At 41.2% G+C, this 19,716-nt stretch overlaps 1 protein-coding gene across 1 annotated transcript in view; it reads right to left on the bottom strand.

Moving 5' to 3' along the window:
• PPA1 (inorganic pyrophosphatase 1) overlaps positions 1-19,716 on the bottom strand; it is a 155,750-nt gene that overhangs the window by 84,978 nt on the left and 51,056 nt on the right. Inside the window, exons 3-4 of the mRNA XM_069753311.1 lie at positions 4,937-4,990; positions 235-354 (exon numbers count right to left, since the gene is read on the bottom strand). Of these exons, the coding sequence (XP_069609412.1) occupies positions 235-354; positions 4,937-4,990 (174 nt within the window). The remainder of the gene's footprint in view (positions 1-234; positions 355-4,936; positions 4,991-19,716) is intronic.

Below are 19,716 nucleotides of genomic sequence, written 5' to 3'. Positions count from 1 at the left end.
CTGGACAGAATAAAATCACTAACGGCAACAAAACCAATAAGAAAATCATAAAAATAGTTTCTTGATTATACGCTTGTGATGGGAATCCTCTGGCACAAATTCTCTACTTTACACACATTATACAAGACGCTATCCATAAATGCCACACAGCGCTTGGCATCACCACCACTGTTCAGAAGCACAGCCAGTGTTCCAGTTTATCCAGAGCTTGTGGCTGGAATAGATTGTTATTACCTGTGGGAGGGCGCCATAATTCCAGATATAGCCCTTGTGAGGGAACACATTGGCCACGTAACGGAGCTTGCCTTTTTTCACATCTTGTTTGATGGGATTCAATGGGTCTTTTGTGGCAATCTGGAAATACAAGCAACAGCAGCTGGTTACTGGAAGATCTGAATGAATTCCTATAGTTAAGAATAAGCGAGGAGAAAAAAAAAAAAAAGGGATAAGCATGGCATGAACAACATCTGAGCTGGAGAACAAGTCAGCAAGAAGCCCACGCACTTCAAGCCGGGGGTTTGCGAACAATTCGGAGTCATGTTCTGTTCTCATTCATTGCGGTTAGCTCATATTCGGCTTCTTAAGGTGAACCATAAAAAGGCCTTTGGATAATTTAGCCTTCTGAGTCGAGGATGTATAGACATTGCATGGAGCCTTCATTGGAATACAAAAGCCTCAAGTTTCAAATATTGTAAGAGTTCCCATAATATGATCACATTCCGTTCTGCCGGTGTGTTTAGAGTATATTATACACCAGCTACAATATTAGAACCACCTAATCTTGTACAAGTCACTTGTGCTGCCAAAAGAGCTTTGACCCCTCAAAGCATGTAACACCGAAGAACCCCATCACTAGTCTCGTGTATCCATCACAGCGTTTTACAAGACCTTAAACATCTGCGATGGTGAGATAAATTGACCTTGCTTTTCCAGCACATCCAACAATGTTGATCAGATTGAGATCTGAGGAATTTAGAGGCCATATCATCACCTTGATCTTTGTAACATTCTTCATGCCATTCCTGAGCAATTTTTGTAGTGTGGTAGGACACCTTATGCCATTTAAAAAAAAATAAATTAAAAATAAAAAAGGGGGAGGCCAGCACCATTAGTGAACACAATTTCCTAAAATTGGGAGTATTTGGTCTACAACAATGTTCAGGCATGTACCATCCAGATGACTGCTAGGACCCAAGTTCTCCCTCCAGAACGTTGCCCAAAGTATCAAACTATCTCCGCCGACTAGCTTTTTTCACATCTTTATGGAATCTGTTCTCTAGGTAAGCTGCGAATAAAGGGCCAGTCTGTTCCTTTTTTATAATACGAGGCGCGATTCATCAGAAAGGGCCATTCTTTCTTTGCTTCCTGGCCCAGTCCTCATATTGACATGCACATTGAGGGCACTATGTGCTGAACATGAGTTTGCGTGGGATCCCTCACTGGTCAGTAGCTATGCAGTTGATATGCAGCAATTGGTGATGATGTGTGTACTTGCAATTTGCTTCACTTGCTGCCCAGTGTATACCAACTTTTGTTAGGTGCCATTGTCACAAGCTAATCAATGTGATGTAGTTCACCTGTAAGTGGTCTTAGTATTGATAAAAGGACATTCTTCAACTCTGTACACACTAAAGACTGAGAATTATTGCCACAATAAACACATTCCGACAGTTTGTTGCATTATCTTAAAATTTCATACAGAGTATAAGAAAAGGCTACTGTACATTTCATGGGTTAAGCTTCACACCGGTATGGGAAGTGGTCTTCAAGAATTACATTAGATGAAAATCTACACTAGAGAAAACAATTTGTGGGATCTGCAAGGAATATAAAAGGGTTATACTCATCTTCTTTCTTCACGAACACACCGCTCCCCTGTGTCAAGGCTTCAGGTTTGCTGGGGGGGGTGTGAAGCGGACGCGATAGCTCGGAACAGAGGCATGGGCCGAATTGTGCGCTCTCCTATGCCACAAGCAGAGGCACTAAAACTGGCCAGAAATGTAAATGCTGGGCTCCTTCCCAAGAAAGAGGGCCACCTCAGTCTGTAGAGGTGGCCAGAGAAGCTAGGCAATGAGCAGTAAAATACAGATTAAAAATTCATTTGTTCTTGAGACCCAAAATTTTAACCAAGATGTAAATTGCAAAGTTGCTTGGTTTTAAAAGTACTCTGCGAATTTTACACATTTATAATTACAAAAAAATATTTAACCCCTCCATTTTCAATTTTAGCTGTCCGTGTAAGGGCTTTTTTTTTTTGCAGAACGAGTTGTACTTTTGATTGACACCATCCATTTCAGATGATACAATGGAAAATGGGGCGGGAAAAAAAAAATTCCAAGTGCATTGAAAAAGTGCAATTCAACAATTTTTTTTTTTTTTTTATTTGTTTTGTTCACCAAGTACTCCTAGTACAAAATAAATAGGATAGGTATATTTAAAAAAAATATATATAAGTGGTGAAAACTTCAGAAACTTGGCGAAACAAGCGGATATTTTTTTTCTTACATTTTCTGAGAACTTTAACACTTTCATTTTTCAGAATATGGGACTGGTAAGAGCTTATTTTTTGCACCAAGCTGACATTTATTGATACCATTTTGGGGTACATATAATGTTTTGATGGTCTCTTATTAATGTTGTGGTGGCCAAAAAACCTCACAATTCTGAGGTTTTGATTTTTTTTTCTCTCGTTACACCGTTTACGGATTCTTGAGTTCTATATTTTGATAGCTCGGACATTTTTTGAATGCAGTGATACCAATGTGTATTTTTTAATAAAGGGATGTGATGTTGAACTTGTGTATATTTTTAACTTTTGTTTTTTTACTTTTTAGTCTCCTTAAGAAACTTGAAGCTGCATCAGCCATGCTAAGTATAGCAGAAATCACCGTCTCTCGCGAACCTTCACAATCACATGACAGAGGCACCGATGGCCGGGATGAATGAAGTGCTTCCAACCGCTGTCTCTTATCTCCTGTTGTCAGAGTGACAGCGGAATTCATCCGATTACGAGCTGTGGGCAGAGCACTGCTCTACCCACGGCAGTAAAGGCACATGTTAAAGGTGCATTATGGCCTTGTGGGCTTGGGGTTCGAACCCACATCAAAGGCAGGGATACAACCTTTGACGAAAATATAAAATCAAAAGGTGAATGGGTTTATGCCCCTGGTCGGCCACAGAATAGATTGCATGCAACTCTCAAAATTAGAATAATTAGGTCATGTCTAATTGCTTACAGTTAATACATTAAATCTCAATCAGCACAAGCAGGGAATGACGAGTTATACTCAACTTATATTAGCTGTCGCTGTTGGTAATTACTCCCATCAGCCTACACCTGCTGCCGCTAATAACAGTGAGAGTAGGCGTTGGCTGATGGAAGTATTCATTACCCGCCACCTGCGCAAAAAAAACAGGTACCCCCAAATTTTTGATAGCCAGCCAGGCAAAACTGACAGCTAAGAGCTGCAAACCCCAGCTGTCTGCTTTAGCAAGACAATTGTTGATAACCAGAGGGGTCTCCACACTTTTTTTTTTTTTTTTAAATATTTAAATAAATAATTATGAAAAGCTGGTTTGCCCTCCCCCCCGGTTTTTGACAACCAGCCTTGGTAAAGCAGATAGTTGGGGGATGGCACTCAAACTGGTAATGGGCCATGGATATCCCCCAATGCGCCCAGGAAAGACATCCTTTAGATGCGCCAATTCTGGTGCTTTGCTCTGCTCTTCCCACTTGCCCTATGGCAGTGGCAAGTGGGGTTCATATTTGTGGGGTTGATGTCACCAGACAATACAAAGAGGTGACATAGCTTAGTAATGGAGAGGAGGCTATAACACACCTCTCCATTACTAATCCTATAGTTGTATTGTAAATAAAGACACAGCCAGAATAAAGTGCTTTGTTGGATATTCTTAAATAAAAATGGAAAAGTGTGCTTTGTTTTTTATTTCAACTACAGGACTTTTTTCTTGCTGTGTCTTTATTTACAATACAAATATAGGATTAGCAATGGATAGGTGTCTTATAAACGTCTTTCCATTACCAAGCCGTGGGCTTGATGTCACCAGACAACACAAAGGTGAGATCAACCCCACAAAGAGTGGGGACCCCTCTAGTCTTGATAACCAACCTTGCTAACGCTGACAGCTGAGGTTTGCAGCCCCAGCTAGTTATTTTTTTTCCCCCCATTTATTTATTTGTAGGGCAGACAGCGGCTAATGAATACTCCCATCAGCCGCCACCTGCTGCTGCCGTTATCAGTTGAATATAACTCATCATTCTCTTCTGCTTGCGCTGATCGCTAGCAGAACAGGGAAGACTGACGAGAGCCGTCTTTAGCACTGTGCACCGGGGAACAGCACTAAATGTACTACTTCCCTAGTGCTGGTACATGTGGTACTGATGCAGAACACTTGTGCCGCAAGTATTACACGCGGACGCTGATCTCTCCTCTACCGGTTTTTCCGGCCTTAATACAAAGTGTGGGTCTTTTTTGCAGTAAACACTGATGACACTCAGATTTGACAAACAGACATATGAATGAGTCCCTACGTTTAATTTTATGTCGGCTAATGGTCTAGGAGTGGTCAAATAAAGGATATGGCCTGATTTAGACTAGATAATTAGGGTATAATGGAATGAAAGCAACCTAAATTCCTCCAGTAACACAGCTGATTGCTAATGTTAGTATGTAGCCATACACAACAGGGTTAATGTAGGAGACCACTCCAATAAATGAAAATACTGCATTTACTTAGATGCAGAATAAGGAGAAAAAGTGGGTGGTAATAAAACTGAAAAAAATAAGATGCTCTTCATATTTTCAAATAGTAAAGGAGAATCCATGTAAAGTGCTGCATACAGAGTATCAGTATATTGTGGAAGCTTTTGTAAGGCGATTGAATGGAGTTTTTCCATATGCAATAGTATACTAACCTCCATCTTTGCATTAGTCCAGCGTGGCACTTCTACGACCATGTTGAATATTCCCTATAAAAAATAAATAAATAAACAGACTAAGGAGACAAGTCACAATCACAGATCATTGTGTTCACATATCCATAAACTTCCATTGCATCTTATACACGCCAACACATTTAGGAAAACTTATTGCAGGTATCAACATAAATGGGGCACTTAAAAAAAAAACAATTCTCCACAAAGCTAAAGTTCACGTGCTACTTGCCAGTTACCACTGAATAGTCATCGGGATGACCTAGCTTATTGGCCATCATTTATTCATCTAATCCGGTCCAGGCACCACCTGGCCCATGTGCTGGTGACGTTGAGACCAGAATGCGCTGCCTCACTGTGCATGTGTGAAATGGCGCATAGGCCGAAGTGGAATGACATCCCAGCCTGTATGACGTTAGCAAAAGATGGCATGTTTTATTCACCTGAACGGCCTTTTTGAGATGACTCGCAGGGCCATAAGCATATAATACCTATATATCTGCAATCAGGAAGCCATTGCAAAGCAACAACATGGAATAGTGATTTATTAGTATAAGACCGGTTCACTTGAAGTTTAAAATATCTATGTTGTACAGAATAACTTTTTTCCCCACATTGCTTACTGCATTAAAGCTGGCCCCTTCAAGAGAATCAGATTATCGGAAGGTCTGAAGAAAGCCGTTACATCTGATCACACTCCTGTGCCTTCCGGTAAAGCACAAACCTTCAAAGATAATAACCTCATCCTGTCATGTTCCAAACGTTCCTTCTTCCAGAAGTGCAGAAACATGGAACCGAGAGTTTGAAACTTATTAGACTCCGTCTTGTACATTAAGAACAAAACACTACAGACTGTTCCTGCGGAGTTTATACATCAATACAACGCAGACACATTAATTCTAAGCGAGCACGTTTGTAAAGGGTCAGAATTTTTTTTTTCCATAAATCAATAGTACATAGAAATAAGAGCTTTGTAATATATCTTATTTGTGAAATTTGCTTCTTTCCCCTCCTGGACTGATCACTCAATCTCAATTTATAGGTAAAATCTGCATTTAATGAAGACAGATTACATTGTGGAAATAGGAGCAAGGGTGAGAAGGAGAGGGACAACAGCCACCATGAAGGTTTGACCGCAAGAACAACATGAAGTGCTTTCCTGTGCTTGCTCTGCCAGACATCAGCAGCTGGGTGGTCTTTGCTCTTCTGCATCTTGTTTTAGGTCTTTATTCCAACCGCTGTCCAAGGTACTAGACTAGTCTTGTGCATGGAACAATCAGCAGTAACAACTCTATTATGCCTTTTCCCTCTTAAGATGCATCAGTGTGATTTCACACTTACACCAAGGGAAAAATAAGAACTGTATGAAGTCAAGAAATCCCTTAATTTGTAGAGCTCGGAGCTTAGAAGCGGCCGCAGACGGGTTTATTCTAACTAGTTTAGAACGCATTGCATTGATGGCTACCCTGGGCGATTTGCAGGTGAACACATCTATGAAATCCCATCACTGGCAGAAATTGCAGCAAGACCTTGAAAATGGGATTTAAATCTAACTGCTGTGGGAAGAGAAAAAAGCACGACGTCAATTAGATTTAACTTTTCAAATTCTGTCTAGGATTATGCAAAAGGCGGCTGCAGGATATAGTTATTCTTATCAGAAATGACACTGCTACTTAAAAGGTTCAAAAAAAAAAAAAAAGTGTATATTAGACTATCGTTTGTCCAGCGACTGAAATAACCACTGCAGCCAATCAGTGGATGTCATAATACTGGCAGCACAACTCAGCAATGGCATTTGAATACTGCTTGTCAACCTTAAAAAAGGGAAATTCCCATCCCCATGATCCTATCGCAATAGGTTGTAGGTGTAATAGCAAATACCTCTAATTAGAAATGTAGTATAGTTTTTCTGATTCACTACGTCGCTTTCCTCATGTAAAGGCATTGCGGGACCTTACGTATCCATGGCTACGACCATTAGCAACTAGCCGTCACTGTTCGCAACCATGGATACCTAAGGTCCTGCATTGTCTGCACATAGCAAATCAGAAAAACTATACTACATTTCTAATTGGAGGTATTTGCTAATATTACTATACCTACTACACCCATGGGTGTCTCTACTTTACTGGGTTTTGGACCAATTTTTGTAACTTGGCACTTTTTTTCTGTCTAAAATAAAATTCCACAGATGGTTGCAAATCATTCCATTAGAATGTGCGGTAAATTTTTGCTATTTATTTTTTTTCTCCTGGATAATGGCAGAAGCAGTGTCATAACCGAGGACAGGACATCAGCATTGTGCTCTACCTGGACGATCTGCTAGTCATAGGTCCCTCTGCTCAGATTCTCAGGGGTCATGTGGCAAAATCTCTGGACATTTTGCAGTCTCTGCGGTGGCTCCCAAACCTAAAGAAATCTCAGCTCCAGCCCTCCAAAACGAGAAGATTTCTGGGTGTCCTTCTAGACTGGGAAAGAGATGTCCTTGCTACCAGAGGATCATCGTCTGGCGGTGATGGCAAAGGACTCAAGAGTTCTGAAAACAAAAATTCCCTACCCTTCGGGCAGCCATGTCTGTCCTAGGCTCTATGACTCCATGTATCCAATCCAGGTCCTGGGCTCAGGCGCACTCCAGAATTCTTCAAACCCATGTTCTCGAGAACTGGAACGGGAATCCCAGCTCATTGAACAAAACAAAAGGGTGCAAACTCCAGGGCGTGTAAGGGCCTCCCTTGCCTGGTGGTTGAACCCCGAAAACCTTCACAGAGGGGTAAGCTGGTCTCAATCTCCTCTGGTTATGATAACATCCGGTGCCAGCAAGAGAGGCTGGGGAGGGCATAGTATCCCAGACTCCATTCCAGGGGCGCTGCAGTCAGAAGATAAGTGCCAAGTCCTCCAACATGAGGGAGCTGAAGGCGGTGGAGGAAGCTCTTCTGACAGCGAGAAGTCTGATCTCTCGCCGCCACGTCAGAGTATATTTGGACAACATGACTACAATAGCCCACCTCAAAACATCAGGGGAGCACGAGGTTCGACAGTCTAAAGGCCATTTCAAGTCGAATATTTCATTGGGCCAAAAAGCATCTTCTCTCCCTATCAGCCATCCATCTATAATGGGTCTTACAATCGTCAGGCGGATTTCCTGAGCCGCCAGGACACACAGGTGGGGGAATGGAGCTTGAACAAGGGAATTTTTATGATGCTGGTAGACCGTTGGGGCCTACCAGAAATAGATTTGCTCGCTTCAAGCAAAAATGCTCAGGTTAAAGCCTATTTCTCCCTAAACCCCAGGGACAAGTCCAAGGGGGTGGATGCCTTTGCTCAGAAGCGGAACTTCAGGTTGGCATATGCATTTCCTCCAATTCCAATATTGGCAAAAACTCTTCAGAAGATCCACATGGATCAAGTGCTAACCATCTTGGTAGCTCCGGTGTGGCCAAGAAGCTGGTTCAATCTCATCATCGAGCTCCAGATAGATGGACCAGTTCATCTACCGTTAGACTCTGACCTTTTGTTGCAGAGCCCTCTCTGTCATCCAAATCCTCAAAGACTAAATCTGGCTGCCTGGTTATTAAAGCCCAGGTGTTGCATGCTAGAGGGCTTTCGGACACAGTAATTACTACTTTGCAGAGATCCAGGAAACCAGTCACCAACGCCATTTATAATAAAGTGCGGAGAAGTTCTCATCCTGGTGTCTCCCTAGTCTACCTGATCCCTTCCACTCAAATATTTCAGAAATACTGGACTTTCTACAGAAAGGGCTAGAGTTAGGCCTTAAACCCAGTACTCTGAAGGTTCAGGTCTCTGCATTTGATCAAGACTTAGCCAACCACCGTTGGATTAAGAGATTCAGGATATCGGCCCTTAGACTGCATCCCAGGAAAGTCTCATCCCCTTCTTGGGATCTAAATTTGGTCCACAGGGGTCTCACACTTCCACCGTTTGAGCCTCTGTCTTCCTGTACTCCAACTTCTCTCATACAAAGCAGCCTTCCTTGTTGCCATTATCACAACAAGACGTGTAGGAGCGTTACAAGCTTTATCCATAGAATCTTACTTAGAGTAAACTAATTCTGTCTTGATCTGTCCTCCCTAAAGCAATGTCTGATTTCCACTGGTCACAGGACATCATCCTCCCCTCCTTTTGTCCAAAATCAAGCAAATCCAAAAGAGGGGGAGGAGTTCTATACTCTCGATGTTCGGCATACAATCTTATACTACTTAGAACAAACCAGACCCTGGAGAGTTGACCAATATAAATTTTTCTGTCGGGTCAAAATAGAGGGAGGAAAGTTGCGAAAAGTACCATCGCGAATTGGATCAACAGGGCTATATCTGAATCATATCTGGCCCAGAACATGACTCCCCCAGCTGGAATAAAGGCTCATTCTATGAGGGCTACCTCAGTCTCCTGGGCTGAAAGAGCAGGTGCATCCACCGAGCAGATCTGCAAGGCAGCAACATGGTCTTCACTCCATACCTTTACCAGACACTATAGGTTGGACGAAGGCTCCGCCGAAACGCGCGTCGGGGTGATGTGGTGACCGCCGGCTTCCTCCTGCACCCCTCCTACAGCTACTATTGGCGACCGGGTTCATTTTGGTATGCGCTATTTTTGTACCATTGCTACACAGATACTATTACCCTAGCCTTAGTTCCTGATAGGCACATTTCTTTCATCTTTATTATCCATAGGGGTTACAGAGTATAGTGATTTACTTTGATTATACAATGTATGCTATGACTTGTAGGTAACATATGTAATATTTTTAGCCGCTGGTCACCCATCCCGCTTATGTTGTCTATATGCACTGTGGTCTTATCCACTGTTTCACTCTGGATTTATAAAAAGATGTTCTTTAATAAAGTTGTATATTTTTATAACAAAGCTTTGGCCTTTTTAATCATCCTTTTGGGTTTTGTTCTATATTTGATGATCGGCCATTCACTTGTCCTATCAGTAGTGACTGTATGACTAACTACCGACTATATATGAGATTTATAATGTTACTCGAACTTTTGTTGATATAGATATATATATATATTATAGAAAAATTGTCTGTCGCACTTTAATCATGCACACCCCTTTATAAAAAAACAAAGAAAAAAAAAATCCCTAGGTCACATTTCAAGCGTTCGATAGCGTCAGAACCTTGCAGAAGTGCTAGAGAATGGTCACTCCAGAGGTTATCCATCACACCTTTTAAATGAAGCAGTAACTAGCACAATCGTTAGGAATAATTCCTCTTTTGAAAATAGATTGCATACCTTTTATGAGAAATTCTCATCCAGTGAATATAAAGGTAGACCAAATAAGGGCACACTGGCATATCCTGATATTGCAGATTTTACAACTTCACCTTTAAAATTTTGAATAAAAAAAAAAAGTGACCTAATATTATGAATAAAGAGGTACGTGCAGATCTTGGAAGTCTTGGCAATGTTTCTGTCTACTAGAACGATGGGACTTATCCATGTTTGAATTGTGCACAATACAACAGCGTAATTAAGGGGGAAGAAAATTTAAAATTAATGGATTTTTTACATGTACATCTATTAACGTAATTTAGTCAATTACATGCCCATGTTTGATATACCGTAGATCTGAGAAAATACCGTACTCATCAAGTCTGTATGTGAATTAATAAACAAATCAACTATAAAGATGTCAGGAAATTTCATTACCTCTCCCATTTCATTTTAAAGAAAAATGACACTCCATTGCACAACTTAAATATCAGATATCAGAACAGGTTTCTCTTCCCAGGAGGGGCGGCAATATTAAAAAGCTCCTTCATAGAGAGGCATATTGGATCTATACCCTTAATACTCTGTCCCCTAATGGTCTCAATAAAGACCGAGATTAACTGCATTATATAATGAATATTACTCACTCCCCTATATTCTAGACGTCCCAGGTGCGCTGACTTATTGGACATATTTTCTCTTTATGGAATTATATAACATGCAAGTGGATATTTATTCTTTGCTAGTAATGATATTTACAGAAATTTATTCAGCCACTTTTTGTACAATTAAATATCCATATAACATTATAGTCATTGAAGTAGTTATGAGAAATTGAATGAATAAGTTAAATAATGAATGAAATATTAACTTTTTTCCCCATTGATGAGGACATTGATCCACTTTGCATACATAGAGTTCCATTGAAAAGAATGTATTACCGGTAGTTAATCTTGGATGTTGATTTTGATTATAGTAAATGTTATATTTTAGATTGTTTATTTTTTGTTTGATATATGACTTTATAAGTTCATGGTTCATTTTATATTTGAATCTTTTTTTTTTCTCTATGTAAATGAGATTGATGTAATGTTCTTGGATTTTTCTATGTTTCTGCTGTATATGTTAATTCACAATTAACAAAAGCCTGGGATGGGATGAAATGTCTGCTGTGGCTTTCCATTAAAAGTAGTAATTATCTACATGTGCGTGCCGGGACCTTTTCTGCTGTGCTGACGCCATAACGTGTCAAACGCCATTAGCCTGCAGACTAAGCCCATATCAGCAGACCCACCGGCCAGGCGGTAAAGGCGCTCCTAGCTCTCAGCACAGAATGACTGTTCAAACTAAGTACCGCCACTCAGTGCACGAATGTGGAGCCAATCATTTAAATACACCTTCCCACCCGCTTGCTTTCCCCCTTTTAGCTCCACCCCACTGTTCTTTAGAGCCAAAAAAGGGTGGCGAAAGGGAAAACAAGCAGGTGGAAAGGTGCCATGATGCCCCGAGCGGCAGAACTTGGATTCAACAGTCATTCTGTGCAGAGTCCCCTTTAACTATACAAATACTTTTCAAATCAGCAAAACCAGCGAAATCTAGAATTTATATCGCTGGAGAAAATCTGCCATCTAACAATGCGGAATGGCAATTAGTGGCACACCAACAGGGACAAGATTGAACGAAACTGGTTTTGTGCTCACGGTCAGCAGTTTCCTTTTGGCAGTAATACAATTCTGATTGGAATCTACTGAGAACAATGTGACATACTGAGTGATTAGAAAAGCTTTAATTAAACCATGAATTAGGAGAATCTCTAGTTTTTAACAGCTACACATTGTTATCTTATCCTTGCCTTTTAGAATGTAAAGTCAGCAAAGTGTAGAACATGGATACCATTTGTGAGGGCCTCATGTTCTGTTCTCATCACAAGCTACCACTAGCATTATCTGACCTTAACACTAATCCACCATGACCCATCATATGCTGGATTATTCAGAACAGTAGATTACTTCACCCAATAATCTGGATTACAGCACTGCACATGGTCCATAGACAAAACACACGGCCATAGAATTTATGGGAACACGTCAGCTCCATGTGTCAAGCTGTGCAGCAGGTGGGTTCAGGAACGGCCTTCTAACTTTCCTCCATGACAGATGACATTCTAGTGATGGTGTCACAGGGTATGCCACCACTCACATCATTATGCCATGTGAGCGCTGCAGTCCATCAGTGACTGTTCATGGTCTGCAGCCTTCACAGCTCCGTCGGACAGCGTTCTGCTTATTGCCAGCCCTCACATGGCATTAATGTTACGTGAGTGGGTGGTACAGCCTGACCGCACCAACATCACTTTCAATTTCCAATCTCTTTTGTAATTCAGGACCACAAGATGTGCAGAAAGCCGATATTTCAGTCTTTGAAATATATTAAAAGCTAGAGGAATTTCATAAGGCTTCAGGAAATAAACACAGTGAAGGTTTTCTCTTACGCAGAGACCATGACAGTACACCCAATCTCATGCCCATCTCATGACTTTACAAGTTGACAAATCAAAGTCCACGTTTGTTATCGTGGAAAAAGCAACCCGTCACCTGATGCCTTATTTGATTTATGGTCAGTGATAGATCGCAATCTTTCTTCATTCCCTGCGCAGTAGCAAGTGGCTGCGATTAAAGGGAACAGCTGACTTAAACCGTCTTTATGGGTTTCCAAGGCATTTAAAATGTGATTTATTTTTTCATAATATCTTACTTTGATTGTAAGATATGTTTGCTTTGCTCATGGGCCTAAAGATCGTGCTTCATTCCTGTCAAAGGCAGCGTTGTGTAGATCTGGAGGCCCAAGTTCTCAACAACACCGCCTTGGCCAAACATCAGAACAGAAAATGTTATTTGTGGGCTTGTTGGGCCTATACCTTAAAAGCATTTTATATTTTACTTTAAAAAAAAGGTGGCTCATGTGATTTTTGTTACCCCAAATATGTTGAGGGGATCTCCTGTTCTTTATCTCACATTTATGACACATCGAGTTGACATTAACCCCTTAATCCCATATAACGTACTATCCCGTCAAGGTGACCTGGGACTTAATTCCCAGTGACAGGATAGTACGTCATATGCGATCAGCCGTGCTCACAGGGGGAGCGCGGCCGAGTGTCAGCTAACTATCGCAGCTGACATCCGGCACTATGTGCCAGGAGCGGTCACGGACCGCTTCCGGTACATTAACCCCCGGCACACAGTGTTCCGGGGGCATAGGGAAGCATCGCGCAGGGAGGGGGCTCCCTGCGTGCTTCCCTGAGACGATCGGTACAAGGCGATGTGCTCACCTTGTACCGAGCGTCTCCTCCCTGCAGGCCCCGGATCCATAATGGCCGCGGGGCTACTTCCAGGTCCTGCAGGAACTACTTCATGGTCCAGAGCAGGTGCTGGTAAGCAAGGAGCAGGGCACGCCAGATGGCTCATCTGACACAGTGCTCTGCAAAGTGTCAGATCAGCGATCTGTCACAATACAGTGATGTCCCCCCTGGGACAAAGTTAAAAAAAAAAAAAAAAAAAAAATATATATATATATATCTCTAAATTAAAAAAAATAAAAGTACACATTTAGTATCGCCGCGTCCGTAACGACCTGACACATGAAACTGTCCCACTAGTTAACCCCTTCAGTGAACACGTTAAAAAAAAAAACGAAAAAAAAAAAGCCGCCATACAGCATCATCAGCGAAAAAATAAAAAAAGTTACAGTCCTCAGAATAAAGCGATGCAAAAATAATTATTTTTTCTATAAAATAGTTTTTATCGTACAAAAAGCGCCAAAACATTAAAAAATAATATAAATGAGGTATCTGTAAACGTACTGACCCGAAGAATAAAACTGCTTTATCCATTTTACCAAACGTGGAACGGTATAAACTCTGCCATGCGCCCAAACAGTGGTTTACCCCCACATGTGGGGTATCGGCGTACTCAGAAGAAATTGGACCTCAAAAGTTGTTGTGCCATTTGTTCTTACCCTTGGGAAAATAAAACAAATTGGAGCTAAAATAAATTTTTTGTGAAAAAGAGTTAAATGCAATTTTTTTTTTTAAACATTCCAAAAATTCCTGTCTAACACCTGAAGGGTTAGTAAACTTCTTGAATGTGGTTTTGAGCACCTTGAGGGGTGCAGTTTTTAGAATGGTGTCACACTTGGTTATTTTCCATCATAGAGACCCCTCAAAATGACTTCAAATGTGATGTGATCCCTAAAAAATATTGGCGTTGTAAAAATGAGAAATTGCTGGTCAACTTTTACCCCTTATAACTCCCTAACAAAAAATTTTGGTTCCAAAATTATGCTGATGTAGACATGTGGGAAATATTACTTATTAATTACATTACATGACATATCTCTGTGATTTAACCCCTTTCTAACATCAGACGTACTATCCCATCGAGGTGGGGTGGGCCCCTATGACCACCGACGGGATAGTACGTCATACGCGATCGGCCGCGCTCACGGGGGGAGCGTGGCCGATCGCGGCCGGGTGTCAGCTGCCTATCGCAGCTGACATCCAGCACTATGTGCCAGGAGCGGTCACGGACCGCTCCCGGCACAATAACCCCCGGCACACCGCGATCAAACATTATCGCGATGTGCCGGAGGTACAGGGAAGCATCGCGCAGGGAGGGGGCTCCCTGCGGGCTTCCCTGAGCCCCCCGCAGCAACGTGCTGTGAAGCCTGCAGTGCTCTAAGTGAGATCGGTGATCTGACAGAGTGCTGTGCAAACTGTCAGATCACCGATCTGTGATGTCACCCCCCTAGGACAAAGTAAAAAAAAAAAAATTCCAAATGTGTTAAAAGAAAAAAAAAAAAAATATTCCTAAATAATGAAAAAAAAAAAATATTATTCCCATAAATACATTTCTTTATCTAAATAAAAAAAACAAAAAACCCCCAATAAAAGTACACATATTTAGTATCGCCACGTCCGTAACGGCCCGACCTATAAAACTGGCCCACTAGTTAACCCCTTCAGTAAACACCGTAAGAAGAAAAAAAAAAAAAAAAAACGAGGCAAAAAACAACGCATTATTATCATACCGCCGAACAAAAAGTGGAATAACACGCGATCAAAAAGACAGATATAAATAACCATGGTACCACTGAAAGCGTCATCTTGTCCCGCAAAAAACGAGCCGCCACACAGCATCATCAGCAAAAAAATAAAAAAAGTTATAGTCCTGAGAATAGAAAGCGATGCAAAAATAATTATTTTTTCTATAAAATAGTTTTTATCGTATAAAAGCGCCAAAACATAAAAAAAAAATGATATAAATGAGGTGTCGCTGTAATCGTACTGACCCAAAGAATAAAAGTGCTTTATCAATTTTACCAAACGCTGAACGGTATAAACGCCTCCCCCAAAAGAAATTCATGAATAGCTGGTTTTTGGTCATTCTGCCTCACAAAAATCGGAATAAAAAGCGATCAAAAAATGTCACGTGCCCGAAAATGTTACCAATAAAAACGTCAACTCGTCCCGCAAAAAACAAGACCTCACATGACTGTGGACCAAAATGTAGAAAAATTATAGCTCTCAAAATGTGGTAACGCAAAAAATATTTTTTGCAATAAAAAGCATCTTTCAGTGTGTGACGGCTGCCAATTATAAAAATCCGCTAAAAAACCCGCTATAAAAGTAAATCAAACCCCCCTTCATCACCTCCTTAGTTAGGGAAAAATTAAAAAATTTAAAAAAAGTATTTATTTCCATTCTCCCATTAGGGCTAGGGCTAAAGTTAGGGTTAGGGTTTAGATTACATTTACAGTTGGGAATAGGGTTGGGATTAGGGGTGTGGTTAGCGTTACTGTTGGGATTAGGGTTAGGGGTGTGTTTGGATTAGGGTTTCAGTTATAATTGGGGGTTTCCACTGTTTAGGCACATCAGGGGCTCTCCAAACGCGACATGGCGTCCGATCTCAATTCCAGCCAATTCTGCGTTGAAAAACAGTGCTTCTTCCCTTCCGAGCTCTCCCGTGCGCCCAAACAGGGGTTTACCCCAACATATGCAGTAACAGCGTACTCAGGACAAATAGGACAACAACTTTTGGGGTCGAATTTCTCCTATTACCCCCGGGAAAATACAAAACTGGGGGCTAAAAAATAATTTTGGCGGGAAAAATTTTTTTGTTTTATTTTTATGGCTCTGCATTATAAGCTTCTGTGAAGCCCTTGGTGGGTCAAAGCACCCACCACACATCTAGATAAGTTCCTTAGGGGGTCTACTTTCCAAAATGGTGTCACTTGTGGGGGGTTTCTACTGTTTAGGTACATTAGGGGCTCTGCAAACACAATGTGACACCTGCAGACCATTCCATCTAAGTCTGCATTCCAAATGGCACTCCTTCCCTTCCGAGCCCTCCCATGCGCCCAAACAGTGGTTCCCCCCACACATGGTGTATCATCGCACTCAGGACAAATTGGGCAACAAATTTTGGGGTCCAATTTCTCCTATTACCCTCGGGAAAATGCAAAACTGGGGGCTAAAAAAATAATTTTTGTGGGAAAAAATTTTTGTTTTATTTTTACGGCTCTGCATTATAAACTTCTGTGAAGCCCTTGGTGGGTCAAAGTGCTCACCACACCTCTAGATAAGTTCCTTAGGGGGTCTACTTTCCAAAATGGTGTCACTTGTGGGGGTTTCAATGTTTAGGCACATCAGTGGCTCTCCAAACGCAACATGGCGTCCCATCTCAATTCCTGTCAATTTTGCATTGAAAAGTCAAACGGCGCTCCTTCCCTTCCGAGCTCTGTCATGTGCCCAAACAGTGGTTTACCCCCACATATGGGGTATCGGTGTACTCAGGACAAATTGTACAACAACTTTTCGGGTCCATTTTCTCCTGTTACCCATGGTAAAATAAAACAAATTGGAGCTGAAGTAAATTTTTTGTGAAAAAAAGTTAAATGTTCATTTTTATTTAAACATTCCAAAAATTCCTGTGAAGCACCTGAAGGGTTAATAAACTTCTTGAATGTGGTTTTGAGCACCTTGAGGGGTGCAGTTTTTAGAATGGTGTCACACTTGGGTATTTTCTATCATATAGACCCCTCAAAATGACTTCAAATGAGATGTGGTCCCTAAAAAGAAAATGGTGTTGTAAAAACGAGAAATTGCTGGTCAACTTTTAACCCTTATAACTCCCTAACAAAAAAAAATTTTGGTTCCAAAATTGTGCTGATGTAAAGTAGACGTGGGAAATGTTACTTATTAAGTATTTTGTGTGACATCTCTGTGATTTAATTGCATAAAAATTCAAAGTTGGAAAATTGCGAAATTTTCATAATTTTCGCCAAATTTCCATTTTTTTCACAAATAAACGCAGGTACTATCAAATAATTTTTACCACTATCATGAAGTACAATATGTCATGAGAAAACTGTCAGAATCACTGGGATCTGTTGAAGCCTTTGGACAAATCAAACATCAAGAGAAAGTCAGAGCAACCGTTTCCCTGACTGCCTGCTGATGTTCAATTAGTGAGAAGGTGGGGGATAGTGATGGCAGCGCTGTTTGGGCACCGGACTCTTGTGTCAACCGCACGACAGTGCCGGGAACAAGAGCATCAACACCACTGGAATGGCACTGGCAAACATTCAGATCGAGAAAGGGTTGTCCTAGTAGTGGACAACCCCTTTAAGGGCTCATGCAGATTTCAATGTAATTCGGTTAAAGCGTGAATGTTTCAGCATATGTGAGGCTCTTGAGTTTTGGAAACTTACCGACAGTGCATGCACAGATGTTTGAATGAACCTTTAACTACATTCCCACAATGAGCGTTCGATGTTACAGATTTTCTGCATCACTTCTGCACCCAATAAGTAAAATAGGTCACTTTTCTCAAAAATATGCAATGTAAAAAAAAAAAATCATAAAAGGTCTTTGTGGAAAGGTAGCTGTCAGGGTCCCACCCCTCAGTGTGCCGAAGCTGCTGTCCCCATGTGTTCGCTATTCCAGTTAATCGCCATTCTTCTTAACGGAGCTGTGTCTCCCACAACTTTGCCAGATGTACCTTCAGCCTGTGAGGTTTGTGCTTTCCTGTGCCTCGAGTTCTGTATGGTTGAACTGTTGCCTGACCTTGGACTTCATTCTGACGATCCACTTTTTAACCCCTTCAGCTCTCATCCGTTATCCTCCCAGTACTCGGACCTCGGAACGTTACCAGACTACGTTTTTGTCTCTTCGTTCTGTTTATGAAGTCCCCTCTTGGCTTCTGACCTTGGACTCCTTCACCTCTGACTCACAGCTTGGTCGTGAAGTGACCATCGTCACAGTAGCCTTAAGTAGTTTTTTCCCCCCCCTAAGCTAAAACAAGCACAGTTTTTTTAACCCCTCATTGTAGGAGAAGCCTTCAACTCCATGAAATTATCCAGTTGCCGCATTTGAATTAACGTTCCAATGTCCGTTCTAACATGTGGAGCTCAAATCTGGATCATATATTGAAGATATGGCCTTACCAGGGAATAGACCTCTATAAAAAGGGCCAACAATATTAAATATTGCAGTGAAACCACATCCTTCCTCGGTGATCATCACATAATTTAAAAAAAAAAAAAAAAAGCGTAGAATAGGAAAAAAAAAAAAAAAAAATACTCCATGAAAAAAAAAGTGAATTCCATAAAGCACACATGCCTTTAATTCTTGAAGGAAATAAAGGGTCAGGCTATATTCAGGATACCCGGCTTTGGTGGCTGGTCATAGTTTACAAGGAATCTATCTAGCTAAATAAGATTAAAATAGATAAATCTCCGGGTCCGGATGGCATACACCGACGAGTACTAAGAGAACTAAGTAATGTAATAGATAAACCATTATTTCTTATTTTTAGGGACTCTGTAGCGACAGAGTCTGTTCCGCAGGACTGGCGCATAGGAAATGTGGTGCCAATATTCAAAAAGGGCTCTAAAAGTGAACCTGGAAATTATAGGCCAGTAAGTCTAACCTCTATTGTTGGTAAAATATTTGAAGGGTTTCTGAGGGATGTTATTCTGGATTATCTCAATGAGAATAACTGTTTAACTCCATATCAGCATGGGTTTATGAGAAATCGCTCCTGTCAAACCAATCTAATCAGTTTTTATGAAGAGGTAAGCTATAGGCTGGACCACGGTGAGTCATTGGACGTGGTATATCTCGATTTTTCCCAAAGCGTTTGATACCGTGCCGCACAAGAGGTTGGTACACAAAATGACAATGCTTGGTCTGGGGGAAAATGTGTGTAAATGGGTTAGTAACTGGCTTAGTGATAGAAAGCAGAGGGTGGTTATAAATGGTATAGTCTCTAACTGGGTCGCTGTGACCAGTGGGGTACCGCAGGGGTCAGTATTGGGACCTGTTCTCTTCAACATATTCATTAATGATCTGGTAGAAGGTTTACACAGTAAAATATCGATATTTGCAGATGATACAAAACTATGTAAAGCAGTTAATACAAGAGAAGATAGTATTCTGCTACAGATGGATCTGGA

Source organism: Ranitomeya imitator, chromosome 2 (assembly GCF_032444005.1).
Source record: "Ranitomeya imitator isolate aRanImi1 chromosome 2, aRanImi1.pri, whole genome shotgun sequence".
NCBI lineage: Eukaryota > Metazoa > Chordata > Amphibia > Anura > Dendrobatidae > Ranitomeya > Ranitomeya imitator.
The sequence above is the reverse complement of the archived record's forward strand: the minus strand, read 5'-3'. Positions and strand labels throughout refer to the sequence as shown.